The sequence below is a fragment of the Leptinotarsa decemlineata genome, unplaced genomic scaffold (genome assembly GCF_025532065.1).
Source record: "Leptinotarsa decemlineata unplaced genomic scaffold, Ldec_3_MD MMD2_P_RNA_scaffold_9, whole genome shotgun sequence".
Taxonomy (NCBI): domain Eukaryota; kingdom Metazoa; phylum Arthropoda; class Insecta; order Coleoptera; family Chrysomelidae; genus Leptinotarsa; species Leptinotarsa decemlineata.
Window position 1 is genome coordinate 16409470 of NW_027412536.1, and position 22507 is coordinate 16431976.

Below are 22507 nucleotides of genomic sequence, written 5' to 3' on the forward strand. Positions count from 1 at the left end.
CAATTTCATCTTTATAAACAATGTATGTTAACCCCCAATATAGGATGTTTCAAATTCGATCCTCACCATTGGGATCTCGGAAACTATGAGAGATACGAAGATGGTTAAACTATGGCAAAGTTGCGCATTTACCTGACTAATAATATGCCGTTGAGAAAGTTATCAAATTCCGAGTATATCCGGAGATATCCGGAAAAAACAGAAATTTCGGAAAATTGATTTTATTTTTTTCTGGCTTTATTTTTTGAAAGATTCGAAAATGAATTGAACTTCTACGTTGTCTTCAGAGTTCGGCAGAGCCGTACTCTTACCATCTGACCTGAAAGACCACTCACCATACAAACTAATCAGCTTCGTTTAGGAGCTGGGTTTGTTTGGTCGAGTGAGAATAGGTGTGAGCCACAATAAACCCTTGCGGGTTGTAGTGGAGGGTCGAATAGACCCACTCAATTTGGACCTAACCTAACCTAACCACGCTACATAATGGTTTTTTAAGATTTGGTATCCGACGTTTCGTCTTCCGGCCACTATCATCAACTTCATTTTTTTTATGGGCGCTCCTCCTTAATCTTCCGATATCTCTAACAATGCTGTGTTGAGGGTCCTCAATATTATGATGTTCCCTCTGACAATGAACTGTATTTTTCAGTGTACCCCATGAATATGTATCCATAACACTTGAGTCTGGAGACCTTACTGGCCATCTCACCGGCCCATTATTCCCTATTCATTTATCACCATACCTTTCAGTCAGGTAATTAGCACCATCATGCTGAAACCAGATGTTGTTATAGTTACACAAAGGTAGATCATCCAAATAGTCTTCAAAAATCGACATTAAAAACAAGTTATCACTAAGAAAAAAAACAATTCAGTATACTCACCTCATTCCGCTGAACACTCTTACTGGTCGAATGCTGCCCTGTACTTTGGACAGTATTCATAGTTGAATTGGAAAGACATCAAATACTCATATTTTTCCATTCGACAAACATTTCAATTTATTTGAACAGATATGTCTCGTCGTTATTTCGGGGCTTCATGACATATTTTTATTCAATAAGGAGTTCACTAAATGAGCAAAGTTTGGGGTTATGAATCTGTGACAGAACCATTTTGAAATAACTTGCTAGATGAAGTAGGTACTTATTTTAATGACCGATTTCAAACAATTCAAGAACAATATGCCAAATCGACACCAAATGAAAAATTGAAGATGAAAATTATTTCATCAGTTCGGACTTTCATTGTCTAATATAAAATAAATTGATTTGAAATCCCTGAAAAAAGATTAAGCGAAAATAACAATTTTATTAAATAAAAAACTGAAATTACAAAGAAATAACATACCAGCAACAACCAAAAAAAATAAAAATTTAATTATAATTGAAAGCTGAAAATTAAAAAATTAAAAAATATCATTAACAAAAAATGAAAAATTAAAATTAAAAGATTCCAAACTAAGTTACGTCTCGACGTTTCGATTGTTAGTATCCACAATCGTCTTCGGGTGATAACTGGACTTATTCCTCCGACATCTGACTATTATAGGTCATTCATGTGCTTTCACCTATCCCCTCTCTCTTCTCTACGCTTTATTGGTTTTAACGGGAGATGACCGTTTGGCGGGAGTTGGTAGTTTTTCGCTTGATTAAGAGGTTTCCATATGTTACGTATCACGCTAGCTTAACTAAATGCGTTGTTGGACAACTATTATGTGGCTTCTTTCAATTTTCTCCTAAACCAGTGTTCCTCTTTGTGGATGATTTCAGCTTGAGCACACTTGATGTTATGTTGATGAGTCCAAACATGCTCTGCAATTCCGGATTTGCTGGTTTCTTCTCGCTGTGTGTGTTTCTTGTGCTCAGCAATGCGAAGTTTCAATGGCGTCGTAGTTTCATTGATGTATGAATATCCGCACTCGCAGGGTATCCGGTAAATGCAATTCTTGGAATCGCAGTCCGCATTTGGTGGCCTGGTTTTTGTGAGGCTGCTACGGATAGTGTTCCCAGATCTGAAACAGGTTCTGATGTTATACTTGGACCCAATCGTAGAACAGGCTTTAGCTAGAAGACAGCAAGAGCTCCACAAAGAAGAGAAGCCGCCACAACCAGTACTTGTACTTCCTTACACCAGAGGATTATCGGAAAAACAATACAAAGCAAAAAATTATGAAAGGCAAAAAACGCAAAAATTTAAATACAGAAATATTTTATATTAATTTTTGGAGGATGAATCTTCGCTAAGGTCAGAACTGATGTAATCTGGGTCAGTATCCCTATCTTCTTGCAAGTTTATTATCACGTCGTCTACCATGAAATCTAATGTTGGTTTCATTTCCATGAAAAACTGTTCAAAATTTTGAGCATGCTCACATCGTTTTTTCCACTCAGTTTCATAAAACGGTCTTCAAGTTGAAATCTACATTTCTTTGTGCAACATATTGTTTCAAAGACGCCCACGCTAACTCTATAGGTCAGGGTGGTATGGAGGAAGCCTCAGATATACATTGTATATCGCAGTTTATGAATTTCAATTAGACTATACAAATCAATTTTCAACATATCTTCTGTAAAAGGTATATTTCGTTGAGGATACACTACAAAAACACACTTTTGTCTATTTTCCACTATATTTCTTTATTGTTGACCGGTTTCGGCTATTATACCATTTTCAAAACTAACTGATTACATTTAAACCCGAGTAATTTATACCTATATTATTCTAGCATAAATGATTTGATATACCTGATATATCTGATATACCTGATATCCGGTACCTGCGTTTCATATACCTGTAAAATCCATGAACATAACAAAGCTTTCAATATAATGTAGGTTTTGGGATCTGGACTATAGGTTCAGGAGAGGACTATTGTTTAATTCAAGTTGTTCGTTGAGGACAATAGAATTGGGATCTTTCTTTGACCTGTTTATTTCCATAGATTCCAACAGATTCATCATTTTCCCTTTTTCGCATGTATGTAGGATCTTTAAATTATCTTTATCTATTTTATGTTTCGAATTTTGAAGATGTTCGTACATTAATGATTTTTTATCCGAAATGACATGTTCGTGGTACCTTGTATCAAAATTTCTCCCAGTTTGGCCTGTATATATGGCAGGGCATTCACCACATTCTATTCGATATATACCAGATCTCTTTCCTTTCTCTAATTTAGGTTTGGCATTAAATAATATGTTTCCTAAATTTCCGTTGGATATGTAGGATGTTTGTAAATTGAATTTTGAGAGATAATTTTTAATATTCTCGGAGATTCTACCAGCATAATTGTAACTAACATATTTGTGTTCTGGTCTTGTGGAAATTGAGTATAGTTCTTTCATTATTGATTTTTGTTGATATTTCATTATTATGTTGATAACTAGAGTGGTAGGTATTTTGTTATTAACTGCTATTTGTTTAATGATTGCAATTTCACTTCGGAGGTTTTGATCAGAAAGAAGTATATTTCGTTGCCTTAGCCATTGTCATAGGGAGCATTGTCTATCACTGAGACACTCTTTGGTGGTAAATTAGGAATAAGCATCTCCTGTAGCCATTTTATATAATTCGTGAAGTTCATCTTGTTATGATAATCACCTGACTTCGTATTTGATATAAATTTCGAATAAGCATTTTTCACAAAACCATTTTCATTGCCCGTATTCACTATTATTAGTCTTTGCTCTTTTGATACTGGTTTATGTAAACCTTCACTAGTGTTGTCATTCCAGGTTTTTATGTGGGTATGCGAGGAATGGTTTCGTTTATGAAAATTATAGGTCACTTTTCTTATCGAAATTTTTTCATACTTCGCAAAAAAATTGTTCTTAACTGAACGATATCTGGCTTTTCTATTAATAATTTTCGATTATTTTTCGTTTTCCTCCAACGAAATCCCATGTCATGCATAGCTTTTCTCAAGGTTCCGTAGGAACCAGCATAGTTATTTTCGGATTTAAATTTATGATGTATTCGCCGAAGAGTTGGAACCTTTTTATTGACAGTATAATAATTAATAATAAGCTGCGGCTTTCTTTCTTTTTATGTTTGGTGTCAACTTTTCTCTGCTTAAAAAAAATTACATTGGCTATAACTTCCCTAGTCAGCACTTTACGATTTAGGTTTGATTTAAACTCCATCCTGGTTGAGTTACAATATTCAAATTGTTCCCTATACGCTTTATTTCTGCTCGGCCTGTACACTCGATTAACCCGCGATGCTCACTTCACAACAGACAAATTCGACTGACTGGGCTGTGAGCGTTTCCACTCCTGTCTTCTGCGCACAGCTAAGGCGGTCTGAAATTAAGATTTTGAATTTTTTTTCCTATTCTTGACTCAACATTTTCATACCTTATTCAGATTCTTTGCTAACATCATTGTCTTCTCGCTTTTCGAAAGATTCGTCAGTAGCCTCTTCATTGTTGCAATTACCCCCAAATAATATTCAGAAAACATAGTTATTGTTAGGTTAGTAAATGTTGGGTTGGTAATATTTTGTAACTAATAACCTCAAGCTTGTTATTACCTATTCTGATTACTCATGTGGTATTATGTGTGTGCACTGATTATTTAACTCAATACTTATGTTAACATGTGCTTATTAATTATTACATCTAAACATGGCGCAGTCGAGACCTTTTTAGTTTAAACTGAAGTAAGGGACATGATTTCAGCCATAGAATTCAACAAACCCTCAGAATTCAACGTCAATCCGGATAACATATCCGAGAGCTTTAGAAGATCTCGGACTGAGGTAAAAGTTTATTTTATAGCCACAGAGACTGAAAAGAAATCGCGAAAGGTCCAAGTAGCGAGACTGAAAAACTTATTGGGATCCGATGGATTAAAACTTTACTCTACAATAACAACGTTAGAGCCAGGCGCAGAAACAGTAAATTCAGTTTTAGATATCATTGAAAAGCGTTGCACCACACAGAAAAATGACACAATGGTGATTCATAATTTTTTCAGTAGAAAACAAGCAGCAATTGAACCATTTGAACGGTATTTTACGGATATAAAATCACCAGTAGCACCTTAAAATTCGGCGATCAAGAAGAACAATTGTTAAAATTCCCAATAATCCTTGGACTTTATGAGAAAAGTACTCAAGAAAGACTTTTGAGAGAAAACCCTTTATTGGAAAGAACAGTTAATCTTTGTAAAACAGTCGAGACGACAGAGCTCAACATGAACATTTTAAAACCACCACCTCCAGTGAAGACATCGATTGATAATCCAACAGAGATACAACAGGAATTGAAAAACACAAATAAAAAGACCACCAGAATACCGGGGTCGTCAGGATAGTTTATATGATTGTGATCGCTGTGGCTAACAACAAGCAACAAGTTGCTAACAAAAGTCACTTCTGTCTTTTCGATTCAAAAAATGGGTTTCATCAAATGAGACTAGATGACGAATCCAGTAAGCTATGTTGGTTTAGTAAACCAGTTGGTGTTTTTAAATATCCCCTTCTGGTCTGACAGTTTTGCCAGAATTCTTTGAAAAACTAACATATAAGTATTTCGGTCATATAAAGGATGTTGTTGAATATTACTGGAGTTCAGTTCCAACACCAAACCGATATTTTCAACACCTCGACACGTTTTTCAATCACCAAGTGATCATCTTCAAGAGGATGATTAAACTGTTCAAACTGTTCAGATTTAGATTTACTGTTTAGATCGAACACTACCTCTAGTCTAGAAGATAATCATTTGGAGGTCAAAACACGTGTCGAGATGTTCAATAACGGTTTGGTGTTGGAAAAGAACTCCAGTTATATTAGTTACTACAGCAAATGTTCCAAACAGTGCATCACAAGTAAAGAATGTTATAGTTTTTTTTGATGACATTTTGTGTTGTGCTAGCTTTGAGGAGGAACTGAGAGTGACAGTTGGTGAGGTAGTTTCTTTGGCTAGAAAATACAATATTAAATTCAATTCGAAGAAAATTCAATTTTTTGTTAACGAAGTTAAATATCTCGGGTTTTCATTTAATAGACATGGTCATAAACCTGACTCACAAAGAATTCAGTCAATAATATACTTGAAGCCACCAATGGAAATGGTTGATTTTTTAAGAAACTTCATACCTATTATCTCTGATTTGATAGATTCATTTACATCTTTGCTTCAAAAAGAGTCAGGTACTAAGAGACAATTAGATACTTTTCATTGGGATATTAATAAAATTCATGAACACATTAAATTCACTATAGAAGTAGAAGCAGACAACTATCTATTTCTTGGACTTAACAGTGGAATAAACAACAAACATGATTTTTCAATTTATCACAAACCGTCCTATAGGCATATTACTATACATTACGATTCTACCCATCCTTATCAACACAAAGTAACAGCGTATAATAGCCTGATTCACAGATTAGTCAATGTTCCTCTTTCAATAGATAATTTCAATAAAGAATTTAATATCAATAAGCAAATTGCAGTAAACAATGGGTTTAAAGCCGAATTAATAAACAAAATACTTTCCAAACAAATATATGCAAAAGCGATTTGAGACGTTTTTCTTATTAATGAGTAGATAATCAAAATTATAGGGCTTTAACGTATTTTGGACAAACAACTGAAAAAGTGGCTTCATTTTTGAGGGAACGAGATATTCAAATTGCATATAGAACAAGTAATATGTTGGGAAAGTTAGTTAAAAATAATAAAGATAAAACATCCTAATCCAATAAATCAGGGGTATATAAATTAAATAGACCCACTTAATTTGGACCTAACCCAACCTAGCTTAACCATTTTCATTTGAAATTTTTGACTTGTGGGTTACTACAGGGTAGGAGTGGGTGACAAGGAGTTGTTTTTCATGTGAAAATGTGTCTTCCTGGAAACTGAAGTTACTGTGCTACGGTGTTATTCAGATTGTACTGTATTTGACCTAGCCAGAGAGTTATATTGAATTTTGTGGAAAATTTGTAGATAACAGAAAAGTCTCCATGGACTGATATACTTACGTACCAAGGAACTGAAATGTGACAGTTCATTTCTGAAGAGTGATGGTTTCTAATATTAATTTGTGATATAATTTCCTGCATCTTTTTCAGAAAGAAAACTCATTCGAATATCGAAAAATGAAACATAGACAATTGAAAAACTAAAAAAGAATGATTGTTTTACTTTGTTAAACCCTTCATAGAATCAATTGAATAACTAATGTTATAATACACAATCTTCCAGATCAAACATACTTTCATTATTTGAATTATCTGGAAAATTATCGTTGACAACATTTACTTCTACAATTCTGATCCCCTCAAGACTATATTTGATATTAATTTGATATGAGTGAGATAGAAGTAGTTTCAGTACACTTTTAAGGGGGGTTAATAGAAACATAGTTGATCGAAATGTCATTAGAAGACTATTTTGATTTTGGGAGGTATCTCTAGCTACAGTTTGATTTACTAAGGAACACAAGGTTTTGGAACTAAATGACGAAAAGTATTTGGGAAATATTTTACAAATCTCTGCACGTCCACAGTTTGAGAAACTGAAAAAAGGACTAGGAATAATTGCAGAGATGAAAATTACTCGAAAAAAATGTTCATCAGTTTTCATCAGTGTGTTACTTTGTATTGAATTATAAATACACTGACACGTTACTTGATGAACATTATCATGAAAATTATTATAATACTTCTGACAAAAGATTGGGTGACAGGTTCAATTTTTTTTCAAAAATACAATTGTTTCCTTGCCGACGTTTCGAATTTAATTAAATTCTTCTTCAGGTCTCTGCGACAATGAATTTTCATCACATACCTTCCACAAAACTTATATGATTATTATCGATTCAAATTCACAAAAAATAATGAGTTCCTAATTCAATTACTCACCGAAAAGTATTTTTTCGTGTTGATAATTATAATTTAAAAAACAATCAGACCTATCATATACATATTTTCGAGACAACACCAACACAAAACGACATGAAACAAATGAATGGCTTTATCTGTGATTCTGATAAGGTATCTAGTGTCAATGGCAGAAAGAGAAAGAATGAAAAAAGGGTAAATTATTCGGGTATTTTACTTATCAAATTGAAATATGCAGTATTAAGTATTGAGTACAGTTGGAAAGCACTTTTTCAAGAAACAAAAAACAAAAACACCCCAAGAAGTACAATCCAATATAATGTACAAATTGAACTGTGGAAGCTGTCACAAATAGTGTGTTGGTCAAACCGGATGGTATCCTAAAACACGTGTTTCATAACACATGAGATACTCTAAGAAACTGAATAAAAAAAACCTCGCAGCTCTCGTTGAACATGAAAAAGAATATGGACATATTTTTGATTTTGATCTTCCAACTATTCTAGATGTTCAACCATATCCATCCGAAAGACTTTGGGGCGAAATGATAATTATTCTCAAATGCAAGATATCGATGGCCTTAATTCTGCATATTTCAATTTGATAAGTGAAATACCTAAATAATTTACCCGTTTTAATTTTTCTTTCTTTCTGCCATTGATTAAAAAACAGACACCACCTTATAAGAATCACAGATAAAGCCATTCGTTTGTTTCATGTTTTGTGTTGGTGTTGTTTCGGAAATTTGGTTGTTGCAATGTTTTTTTTTATATGTATCTAAAATGTTAGATGGTTTTTGAAATAGTGATATTATCAACACGAAAAAACTACTTTTCGGTGAGTAATTTAATTAGGAACTCATTATATTTTGTGAAATTGAAACGATATTAATCGTATACGTTTCGTGGAAGGTATGTTTATCAAAATTAATTGTTATAGAGTCCTGAAGAAGAATTTGATTGAATGGGAAACGTCGGCGAGAAAACAATTGTCTTTAAAGAAAAAATTGATCCTGTTACCCAATCAACCTTCTTTCAGAGAAATTATTGGATTACTAAACTAGTTAACTGATTATTATAATCATTATACAATTTCGTCACTATAAATTTTATTCAACGTTTTCATACTAGTATGAAGGAAACTATTATATAGCGAAACACCACGAAGTTGCTGGATTCTATCCAGAAAAGAGGCATCCGCCTGATTGGAGACGCAAACATCACTTGCAACCGTGATCGCCGGGAACATCGAAGAAAGGTTAGAGATTTGTCTCTCTCTAAATTCATTGGACGTTGCTTCCCACTCGGGCGCATTTGTCCAGGCTCTTTCTATCAAAATTGACAGGAGCTTCGTCGGGGGGCGCAGCGGTTTTGCTCGAAGCAATGATGCAACTCCTTTTCTGTCCAACTTTTTTTTATAAAAAGAGTATAACTTTTTATTGTCGCCTGTTGTTCAGGAGACCTTTTGAATTTTTCCACATATACAGGGCTATTCAAATTCGTTTCTGTACATGGGGATCTCGTAAACGATAAGAGATAGAGTCTCGGTTAAATTGTGGCAAAGTTATATATTTTAGAGACCTATTCAATGATGTGAAGAAATCTAACATAGCTCTTTTGGTTCTGGAGATATACAGGAAAAACCAAAAATCCCAATTTTTTTTTGCATATATCTTCTTTATTCGCAGACATACTGGAAATCGTCCACATTTTGCTATTGGCACTTTATGTGGGCTCTCAGAATATATCCATGAATCTTTTATACACGGTGTCATCTGACTTGGGCCACCGCTATCTTTGAATTTTTAAATACGGATCTGTATTTTTTGTTGTAGTTTTTGGATTGTAGACGTTCACTTCATACTGAGAAATTGAATTAAATTTTATATTTCGGGTTATTTCAGAAATATTCTATTATAATTGTGTGAATTATTCCCTTTTGAATTACGGCTCTGGAAATTGGTTGACTGAGTTGAATAAAAACATAATAGCAACTTTCACGTCTCCCTATGTATCGTAGAGTTTTTCGAGAGTATCTTTTCATTTTTAGGTACCTATTCATATTTTTTCGATTGCTCTGAGCGTTTTCTACAATGAACTTCGAATAAGAAAACCTTTTATGATGATTATTTGAAACATATTTACATCAAAAATATATTATATGTGTTTCAATATGCAGAAAAAGAAATGAAAGCAATAATAACATCCGAAACGAACACTATAATTGTAATGAAAATTTAAATGAAGTAATTTAGGTATATAGGTACCCAAAAAAATTATTGGCGCAATAAATGTTCGAATTGGAGTCCATCCATTTCGAGACATTTTTGAACTCGGTTTTTCATATTATTTATTGCCCTTAATACACTTATTTGCTGCACTGTTGCGAAATTATTCAGAATCCTCAATCTCGAGTTTTTCACATTATTTATCTCTCTGCCAGCGTAAATCCTATTTTTCAATGTCCCCCATAGAAAATAGTACAAAATAGTGAGATCTGGTGATCTTGCAGACCATCTTATTGTCCCATTATTCGTCTCGAAATGGAAGGACTCCAATTCGAACATTTATTGCACAATTAATTTTTTTGTGTATATGAATTACTTACTTCATTTCAATTTTCGTTATAATTATAGTGTTCGTTTGGGATGTTATTATTGCTACCATTTTTTTCTGCTCATCAAAACCCATATAATATATTTTTGTTGTAGATATGTTTTAGATAATCATAAAAGGTTTTCTTATTCGAAGTTCATTTTAGAAAACGCTCAGAGCAATGGAAAAAATATGAATAGGTACCTAAAAATGAAAAAAAACTCTCGAAAAACTCTACCGTACATAGGGAGACGTGAAAGTTGCTATTATGTTTTTATTCAACTCAGTCAACCAATTTCCAGAGCCGTAATTCAAAAGGGAATAATTCACACAATTATAATAGAATATTTCTGAAATAACCCGAAATATAAAATTTAATTCAATTTCTCAGTATGAAGTGAACGTCTACAATCCAAAAACTACAACAAAAAATACAGATCCGTATTTAAAAATTCAAAGATAGCGGTGGCCCAAGTCAGATGACACCGTGTATAAAAGATTCATGGATATATTCTGAGAGCCCACATAAAGTGCCAATAGCGGAATGTGGACAGATTTTCAATATGTCTGCGAATAAAGAAGATATAGACAGAAAAATAATTGGAATTTTTTGGTTTTTCCTGTATATCTCCAGGACCAAAAGAGATATATTCGATTTTTTCACATCATCGAATAGGTCTCTAAAATACGCAACTTTTCCAAAATGTAACCGATACTCTATCTCTTATCGTTTACGATATCCCCATGTACAGAAACGAATTTGAATAGCCCTGTATATATTTATTGGGTCGCCCCCTCTTCGGGAGACCCCGGCCTGGATACCGGCGTGAATAAAGGGGGCCCTCTCCAAACATTTTTGACTAAACTTTCACATAAACTTTTATATATTAATGATTTTCACATAGACAATCACAATATATATAGAAGCCCCGCGATAGCACATGGCATCCGCGTACCTTCTTTGTGAACGAACGTTATCGGCACGTCCGTCCACTACCATGGCCACCACAAAACTCCGAGATTTGTTTCTTTTCTATAGATCCTTTCACGGGAAGTGTTCAAGTGTCTTGGCACATTTGATTCCACCCAGAACGATTCATATCAGAAATACGCGACGGACTGTGGCCGTTTTGAGGGTCAACCCAGCAAACCTCGAACTTCTCTGTTCAAGAACTCTTTTATTTATGTGGAATAAACCTCCACATAAATGGAACGTTTATCCAAATGAATGTAAAACGCTACTTGTAAATCGCTACTTTCGCATAAGCACCGCTCTGAGAGCGCCTTAAGGATTTTCTTGTAGTACTTGTGTTTTGTTCATAAGAAAGTTTTTTCGGTATCGCAAACTTCCCAATGGAAATCTCACAATGACGTGTTACTTGAATGAGTTATGGATGTCCATCAATTATTGGCCTATTCCATTAAATCTTATATAGTTGCTGTGAAATCAATTCATTGGAAATCTAAGAGCTACAAACACCTAAATAGTTCATTCGTTTGCAAGTGTGTGAAACAAAATGATTTCTCTTTGACAAATTAATCACAATTCTACTGAAAATATCATTGTTTCATATTCAATAGAAACTTACCCCACCCATTCTTCACACTGTCCATTCTCACTCTCATCTTTCCACCCAAAAATATTGAGAGCTTTTAGAAGCTATTAGGATGACACTGCGATTTCATAAATTTTTGTTTATCTTCCAAACCCATTAGGTGTGCCTTGTCCTTGTGTGGTTATTTAGGAAATGAAAACTTGGACAGGCCATTAGCTTTCCGCGAGAAGACCAGCAGAGGAGGTTATCTTTAATAGACCAGCCCTACTTAGTTTTCCGTGAAATAAAATAAATGTGTATGAAATATAATACTTTTCATGAACATTTTTCTATACATCGCACAAAAATCAACTCATCATTTTCAATTTGGAAAATATTACAAGATCAAGTAATTCATTTTACAAGAATAATATTCATTGATTAATAAATTGATGGATGTAGCCGTTACTACGTGGTAGTATAATGTATACCACTTTTTTTGTAACTAACGTTACTGCAGATTCGTCCTATAAGAACATTTTTAAACTTATACATTAAATGTATACATTAAAAATTTGAAAATAGGACAAAACTGCAGTAACGTAACTTTTAATGTATACATTTAATGTATAAGTTTGAAAATGTCCTTATAGGACGAAACTGCAGTATTGTTAGTTACAAATAAAAGTGGTAAAAAACATAGAAAGTTTCAATTCTCTTTTTTCTTTATTGATTAATTGTTACCTGAGTCAGTGTGAATCGATTTTGTTGATTATTGTTCAGTTTTATATACAAAGTAATTGAAAAATGAAAAAGTGAGTTTCAACATTCATTGAAGCTAGTTATGGAAGTTAATATGATATATCCTGTTATACAGGATGTAACTGAATAAGTGTAAAACATTTGAGGAGGTGATTTCTTATCGAACAAAAGATAGGATCTTTCATATAAAGAAACTTCATTGGAGCATCCCTTGTTAAGATACAGCCCCTGAAAGGGAGTACATAAAATTTGTATAACAATTTTTTCACAAGCACTGAAAAAGTTACAGTATTGAAATTAACCTGACGTTTTATACTACCAAAAAGACACTTAGCCAGTAATTTATTTGGTTTACGCCATGGTTGTAAGGGGTGGAAAATGCAACCCCTAAAATTTATTTACAATGTAACTTTTTGTTTTATAATTTGTTTACCATTCAAAAATTTATTTTCGATAGCCTGTTTCATTCTAAACAAAAAATGTCTCTTGGGTTTTTTTCTCAAAATAAACCAGTTATTTGAACAAAAAATTATTTTACGAACAACTACAGGGATACATCGTCATAAATGAGAACTGGATTTATTGTTATTCATAGTTAGTACCTGCATTGAACGATTGAAGGGTAATAAACAAAACTAATTTATTAATAAAAAAACACACAACATGCAGAAATCATAGTAAATGTTCAATATGTCTACCTTCAGACATTACGCATGCGTCTAGACGTCGGCGCATCGAGCCACGTATTCGCTCAAATATTCCTGGAGTATCTCTGATTACCCTGCACGCATCGATGATGCAGTTTTTTAAGTCCTCTACATCGCGAACAGGAGTTCGATAAACCTAATGCTGTAAATGGCCCCAAATAAAGAAATCGAGAGGATTGAGATCCGGGGATCGAGCGGGCCAGTTCTGTGGTCCTCCTCGACCTATCTACTGATTTGCATATGTTTCAGTTAAATGCTGACATGCTACTTGACTGAATTGGGCGGGCGCCCCATCATACATGAAATACATATCCCTTCTAACGCCCAAAAGAACTTCCTCCAGCAGTACTGGATGCACTTCTCTTGAAAATTGAACGTATGCCTCACCATTTAATCGAGGAGGTAGAAAATGAGGCCCAATTGAATCATTCCCAATAACTCCGAGTCACACGTTAAGAGAAAACTGTTCTTGATGGTTAGTTTCGACAATAGCGTGAAGGTTTTCATCAGCGCATATGTGGTAATTATGAAAATTAATAATCTTGTCCCAAGAAAAACTACATTCGTCTGTGAATTCTATCTTCTTCAGAAAGTCACAATTTCTTCTAATCATTTCCAGCATACAGTTGCAAAATTTAAGACGGTTCGGAAAGTCTCGCGGTAACAGTGCCTGTACTCGTTGCAGATGGTAAGGGTATAAGAGTTGTTCCTTCAAAATTGGAAATACCGTCATATGATCAACATTTAGCTGGAAAGCAAACTTTCTAGTACTGGTAGTAGATTGTTCTTCAAATTAAGTAATGTTTCCTCAAGCTGTGGTGTTCGTACTTCACGATGGCGACCACAATCCTGCGTTCTTTTGTCGAATAAACCATATTCTCGTAATCGTTGATGGAGTCGAGCAAATATTCTATGTGAAGGATCCTGCCATTGACGATACATTTCAGCATATCTTCTAGAAGCTTCTAAGCCATTACCCTGCGTCAGACCGTAAACGTAATGCATATCAGCCATTTCCTGATTTGTGTATGCCATTTCAATAACAAGTGAATTATTAAAGTAACAAATCAAGAACAGAACAACAACACACAATTAGTATTATTTCAATTTCGAAAATTCACAAATTGACAGCGGCATACCAATTCAATTGTCACTATCGCTAATAGCGACCTACTAGATAGATTAGTTTCGTATTTTCGCATTTATGACGATGTATCTCTGTAGTTGTCCCTGAAATAATTTTTTGCTGCGAACTGGTTTATTTTGGGCAAAAACCCAAGAGACATTTTTCGTTCAGAATGAAACAGGCTATCGGAAATGAATTTTCAAATGGTGAACAAATAATAAGACAAAAAGTTACATTGCAAATAAATTTTAGGGGTTGCGTTTTCCACCCCTTACAACCATGGGGTAAACCAAATGAATTCCTGGCTGGTAGTACAAAACGTCAGGTTAATTTCAATATTGTAACTTTTTTAGTGCTTGTGAAAAAAATTGTTAAACACATTTTATGTACCCCCTTTAAGGAACTGTATGGATGCTCCAATGAAATTTCTTTATATGGAAGATCCTATCTTTTTTTCGATGAGGAATCACCTCTGCAAATGTTTTATACTTATTTAGTTACAACTTGTATAATATATGTTTTTCCTTCTCGAACTTTTCAAGCGGCGTGACATACTGACGATTGTGATGGATTATTCAAGAAATAAGGCGAATGTTCAAATTTCGCGAGCTACGTAAGCGATGTTTCTTTTTTTCATGTTGGTACAGAGTGAGCCAAATTTGACATTTATAAAGGGAAACTCCGGTTTTCAAACTAGATAGATGGAAATTGATGGCTGTATTTTGGGGTCAAATTTTATAGCAAACTTAATGGTGAAAACCGCATATCGATATCTATCATCGTTTCTGAGTTACAGCATGTTTTTCGAAAGTGTGCATTTTTGAAAAATTGCTATTACTTAGCTATTCACTACTGATAAATGGAACTTCAACAATATTCATAATAATGATAATAAACAAACAATGAATTATATTTCTCTAAAAAAGGTGTTTGAAATGTCTACCAGCTTTTCCTATACACAGACGACACCCCTTCTGAACTTTTTTTCCCTGATTAATTGGTTCAATAGGAGTGAGAGAAGCAAAACTTTGCATCACTTCCGCTTCCAATTCGTATCTAGAATTGGTCGGCAATTTGAAAATAAGATCTTTCAACATTTCTCACAGGTAAAAGTACATAGGCGTTTGATCCGGTGACCTGGCTGACCAACGGTTGGGTCCTTGATTGGCTATCCAATTATTACCAAAATTTGCAGCCGAAAAATTGCTGAAGATTGCAATGTTATGAGGCGAAGCTCCGACTTGATGAAAATATATTTTTTTGAGCTCCATAGTGGTTCGGTATTTTGCCTTAAAATTTATAAATACCTCTGGAATGTGAGAGTGACATCATAAATGAATGGGCCGATAATTTTACTCCTGAAAACACCTACCCATATACTAAATCCAAATTTTTCTTGAATTCTGTGCTCCATAATGGAATGAGGATTTTGTTGTGTCCAAGTATGAGAATTGTAGCAAGTAAGCTTCGTTTGTCCAAATACAATTCAACGAAAAATCACGCACTTGGTTACAACGGCGTTCAAAATCTCCTGGTCTGAGTTAATGAACTCTTCTGGTCCTGTATGGCTTGAATTTTTGTTTCTTCGAAAATCCTCTTCACGTTAGTTCTTGGTAGGCCTGTTGATATTTTCAAATTTCGCGTTGATGTTTTGATATCATGTTCAACAGCTCCTAAAACGAATATTTCTTGTAACTCCATATCTCTATTTGATTCTAATAATTTTGGCCATTTCTTTTCTAATTGTTTATCATCAATTAGGTTGTGCAGCAATCTTGCGAAAATTTCTTCGAAAGGTTGTCTTCTCTCTGGATATCTCTCGTGATACAAATTGCTTGCTGCTTCTGCATTTTCCCCAATTAGTATAAAACAGGTTATTATCATATCTCATTTTTCATAATTCTCATATTTCCTTGCGAATGTGTATGAAAATTGAACAAAAACCACTAATTGAAAAGCGTCTTTACTGCTTGAATCAAAATTTGACAGCTACCAATAAAGATTTGCATTCTGTTTTGTCGCCGTATCGTCCAAAGCCTACTTGATCAAAGTGTACGTTTCAAATTTTACGTGAAAAAACCAAAAAGCTCTGCGTTTCAAAGATGACTCTAGCAGTTTGGGAAAAGTAATTTTGAGCTCTATTGAAATATGCAGGACTATCAGGGTGCCTTATAAAAAAATTGTTTTCCACCAATAACTATTGATATCTCATTTGATAAAATAAATTTATCACACCACTGAATGGGCTTGTTTCATGCTATGGAAAATGATACTGGTTTGCTTATAGACTGATCAAGTTAGGGGTAGGTATATTATACTTATCAAGCCTAATCGGTCCCAGAATCTCTTTATATTTGCAGAAAAAAAGAATAATTCGAAAAGGAAGAATTTAAATTGGCCGCATGTCTGTTGACCAATAAAATTGATCGTGTCTAGAGCGGAGTTGCCAAGTGTATTGGTTTTTAATATCCAATCACAGATCTGACGATCCAATTTGACAGACGCCATTTTTGTTGTTATTCTTGTCAACTCGGTGTGAATACAACTGTTACAATTATATATTTGAAGAAGTTTTTTTTGTAAAAGGTAAGTCTCGGCGGGTACCTATTTTGCTGCATATTCCGAGTCATTACTTTACATTCCAAAAAATATTTTTTCAGGTTATTTTTGGATTGATATGTTCTGGAGTAATTCTACATTTCACTGTACATATTTCCGCTTCTCTTTTCAGTCACCATACTGCTCCTCGGCCGAGATAAAATAAAAATCAAATCAAAACTTTCCATCTTGCGATAAAAGACAAAGTCTGAAATGAATGTCACATAAATAAAAGGGACCTACTAAATATACCACCTTCCGTTTCACTTTTTCATTTTCCATTTCGGTACCAAAGTATTGCAAATTTTTCAAGTAAAATTCATCGATCATTTCAAAATCGACTCTTGGTAAGTTGTCGGAACTCAGCTTCAACAAAACTAGGCTCCACATTCATTTTGAAATAATTTTAACAAAAATACGAAGTTTGTGAAAACCATTGACATTAGAAAGAGCACTTTGTCGCATACACTACAGAGGGCGCTGGCTGACAATATGGCTAATATACCAGTAACATTGAATTTCTAATTTTTTGGTGAGTGGCATGAATGCATGATTGATTTATTTCATCAGGGTTCATGAGCATTCGAGAATCATTTGAAAATATAGCTCATTTAATTCTATTTAGAATCATATTTAGATCTAACTAGTACTATATCAGTTATCAAGGCAAATATTATTGTCCATTTTTATGCTTAATTCGTGGATTCGATCGATCTTCTTATTGTATATTTATTTGTTTGCTGGCCTTAAAAAAATTAATGAATAATTACAGGAAATTTTAATTGATCGTTCATTTTCTCAGGAAAATGGAGTACCCATATCACAATGTAATGGTTTATTCGGCATTGAAAATGTATGTCATATCGGATCCATTCTGCTTGTTTTTGTAACAATGAGTTTCAACTTTTTCTTAGCTGACAGCTCACGTTGGAACAATTCGTATTTTCATCGAGTTTAGTTTTTGTATGTTTTAAAAGTGTTTTAGAGATATATTTGAATAATAATATGGTGCATTCTTGTGATGATTTTAATTGTGCGGAGACGCACATTGGTTTATAAGTGAGTTATTCCATATAATGGGTACAGGTTCCCAAAGGATAAATTGATGAGAAAAAAAATCGGTGAAAGGATTGAAAAAAAGGACTACAATCCTTCTACTCTTCGAAGACTTTATAGAAATCATTCAAAAAGTTACTATAAATGAAAGAGAACGAAAATATTGAATTTGATGACACAGTTTTTTATTTCAACTTCAAGTATTCTCCACAAAAAGTATTATCTGGAAACGTTATTGAAACGTTAACGGGTTCATATACACTTTTATAATTAAATTGATAATTATAAGCTCCGTAAATTTTACAATTTGGCAATGTTGATTATTTCCATTGTTCCTATTGGTCAATCGAATGAGAAGCGGGAATAGGGCCGTGACGTCAACACCGTACCACATTCGATTTTTAATAATTAATCACGGGAAAACCACGGTACTTAGAGAGATGAAACAAAGTGCACTGTTTTTCAATTTGAAATTTCTATCTGTTTAAAAAAAATCTGTTTTAAAATCTGTTTTTCCGTTAATCAGCTGTCGCCCCCATACGAACGTCAACTCTCAGAAGTTGAGAAACTTGTGCGAGCTAAGGACTAACGAGGTCTTACCTTTTAACGTGTGATTCCTAACACGGTGAACTATATCAAGTGAACTATAAACCAAAAATCATGAAACAAGCTTATTATACGTAAAAAAGTATTCCAGAAATGTTCTCAAAGAAACAAGATATTTTTGCCAGAAAAAAAGTTACAGCAACTTTTCCAAAACGCACATTTTCTAAAAACACAAAACACTCAGAAACGATTATATATATCAATATACGGTTTTCACCATTGAGATTGTCATAAAATTTGACTCTCAGACACAGCCATCAGTTTTCATTTATCTAGTTTGAGAACAGGGGTTTCCCTTCAGAAGTGTTCAAGTTGGCCCACTCTGTACACTCGTCTCGAATATATGTTCACATTTTCAGCTGTTGGACGTTAGAAGTTTTTGGCGTGTTCGGAAGTTTTTATTACATTTTGTATGAAAAATGAAATCAAGTGCTCAAAAATGATTGAAATGTTGACAGTGACATACGGTGATTGTACTCTGACTCAGAAAAATGTTTACAGGTGGCACAAGCTTGACACAAAAGATCGAGAAGATGTGAATGACGACACTCGCACATCAACAGTTTGAGTGTTTTTGAGCACTCAATTCTATTTCCAACAGAAATTTTGATGGAGATTCTTTGATCCATTTTTGTTTTTCGATAGCAAAAAATCATCGAACACGCAAAACGATTATTTCATTTTATATTATGACTATACCAACATTCAATCATTTCTAATGGAATGTACGTATCCCGCGAAATCAAAATATTAACCTGATTTTTTCAACGGACCTCGTATACAGTGTGTCTCATCAGTCTCAGGACTGATGGAAATGCTCAAAATGCACCTACCACATGAATGGGGTTGGCCAAAGTGATATACACTGTCCGCCACTTGCAATGGAACACCCCATTTTTACGGTAAAACATATTAGGGGGCAAAATAGGCTCAAAATTCCTTCAGATTCGTGATCCAGGACTACCAACTTACTACGAATACACTCTTTTCTTGTAAAAATCCCAATTTGTTTCACTTCTCATGGAAACACCCCCGTATCTTCCGTAATAATTGAAGTAGATTTTTTTTTTGTTTTGACATCAAAATATGAACGAAATTGTTTAAGAGAAACTCGACTTTTGTTTTCACATAAATAATTTATTTTTTATTTTGTTGTCAGGAAAGTTATTCCTTCTCAATAATAGAGAAAATGGTAATTTTGTAAGAGGAATGGAAACATGTAATCAGTGAGGTTTTAGGATGGTTAATGTTAGTTCATATTCTCATTTTCCCATTATTTAAAAAAAAACAAGGATATTTTGTGGCGAAAAATGTTATGTAGTTCAAAATTCTTTCGAAGTACTACTTTCAAAATCACATTTTCAATTGAAAAACAATCAATTTCAAATGATTTAACTGTTGACAATTTCATATTTCCGTGCCTTCTATGAAATTTCCCTCCCATCGAACACATTTTTGTATGCGTCTTCTATTATTTCCTCCAACTCTTCTCAGTTCTCTAGGTGTGATTTCTCTACACGCTTGTATAATTCTTGAACGGAGATCTTCTTTACTTGCTGGCCTATCCTTATAAACTTCATTTTTCAAGTTTCCCCGAAAATAAAAATCCAGTGGAGTTAAATCTGGGGATCGTGGTGGCCATACTACGAGAGAGCTATTGGGTCCTATCCATTTCATAGGTAGATTCCTATTCAACCAAACCCTTGTTATGCCACTATTGTGAACTGGTGAACCATCCAACTGAAAAATCATACTGCGTCTCACATCCAAAGGTAGTTCTTCCAACACATCGGAAAATGCATTTTCGTGAAAATCAATGAATAGAAGTCCGTTTAAATTTTTATCGAAAAAAAAATGGCCCGATAATATTTTCGTTCAGGATACCACACCACACATTAACATTCTGATATATTTGGTCTCTACAATTCACCACCTAATTTGGATTTTGTTCAGCCCAAAACCTCATGTTCTGGAAAGGTAAAACACCATTCGTGGTAAAGGTAGTCTCATCACTGTGTAAGATATACTTAAAAAAATTCCTGTCATTGAGATAATTTCCCTGCATCCATAAACAATACTCCATACGGCTAATTTCATCTCCTTCGTTCAAACTATGTAAAAATTTGGGTTTGATCGCATGCATTTTATGCCTCTTTAAACACCTCCATATTTTACTGCGGCTCATATTGAGTTGAAACGATAAGTTTCTCAAACTAATTCTAGGATCAGCTTGATGAGCCTCCAATATGGTATCATCATCAATATGATGTTTTACAATTTTTCTGTCCTTTGTTACTTGGCCGGTGCTCACGAATAGATTATATATTTTATGTATAGTTCCAGGGTGTACAGCTACCTCTAGCGGGTGTCTTCTATTAAATTCAGCGGCCGCTTCACGATAAGGCCTCACCCCTTCACCAACATTTAAAACAATTTCAATTTTTGCTTGAAGTGACAGACGTGCCATATTGAACTTTGTCACTCAAAATGAGCTGATGTCAGTTAAAATGGGAACTTCAGAAATATTAAAATATGAACAGGAACTCACGAACAGAAAACAACTGGAACACAGGAACAATATCCAACACAAATACAGGAACAATAAACACAATGGGAACAAAAACACAGCAGAAACAACAGGAACAACGGTGATTCAAAGAACTGGCCTGTGGGTTAATACAACAAGATCTTTCAACAATATTGTCAGGTTGACAGTAGGTAAATATCAATGAGCAACTGTTTTCCATGGTGATTTCAGGGCACCACATGATTCAATGAAACTGATGTAATTCAATCCCTTCAAATGATTTCAGACAACAATTCAGCAAGTAGGTAAAATAATCTGAATTCTACCAATTCACCGAGTGCGATTTTTCTTTGAAATAGGATAGACTTTGGATGTTCAGCAACCAGAATTAATTTTACGAATGATATTCTTCAGTTATAATAGATGCCGCCATGGATAATTTTTCATACACTGCTTCACACTATCTCAATAATCTGAGAATGTGGTGCTTTGACATTTTTTTCAGATAGGCTCAAAATGGATGATAGCATCTCACAGCATCTGTAACTGTCATACCTGAGAGTACTCTACAGATAGAATGAAAGGGTTCAGGTATTGGAAGCGAACTATTTTGCGCCGTAATATGTTTCACCTAAAATGGGGTGTTCCATCGCGAGTGGAGGACAGTGTATATCACTTAGACCAACCCCATTCAGTTGGTAGGAGCATTTTGAGCATTTCCATCAGTCCTGAGAGTTTCATCGTTCCACCTTGAATATTACGGAAGATACGGGGGTGTTTCCATAAGAAGTGAGACAAATTCGGATTTTTCAGGACTGAAATTTTTACAGGAAAAAATTGTATTCGTAGTAAGTTGGTAGTCCTGATCACGAAACTGAAGGAATTTTGAGCATATTTTACCCCCTAATATGTTTTACCGTGAAAATGGGGTGTTCAATCGCGAGTGGCGGACAGTGTATATCACTTTGGCCAACCTCATTCAGGTGCTAGGTGCATTTTGAGCATTTCCATCAGTCCTGAGAGTTTCATCGTTCTACCTCGAATATTACGGAAGATACAGGGGTGTTTCCATGAGAAGTGAGACACACTGTATAACATTTTTGAACATTACAAGTAGGCACGGTATAATTGAGAACGGA

The 22507-nt window shown here is 34.3% G+C and overlaps 1 protein-coding gene across 8 annotated transcripts in view; it reads right to left on the reverse strand.

Annotated features, from left to right (window-relative positions):
• LOC111513626 (inactive dipeptidyl peptidase 10) overlaps positions 1-22507 on the reverse strand; it is a 260347-nt gene that overhangs the window by 107959 nt on the left and 129881 nt on the right. Inside the window, exon 2 of one of the 8 annotated variants that reach the window (XM_074170729.1) lies at positions 885-1071. The exons of 6 other annotated variants lie outside the window; for them this stretch is intronic. In XM_074170729.1, the coding sequence (XP_074026830.1) occupies positions 885-944 (60 nt within the window). In that variant the 5' untranslated portion in view covers positions 945-1071. Of the gene's footprint in view, positions 1-884; positions 1101-22507 lie in introns of all 8 variants that reach the window. One more of the 8 variants, XM_074170730.1, reaches the window with a different exon arrangement.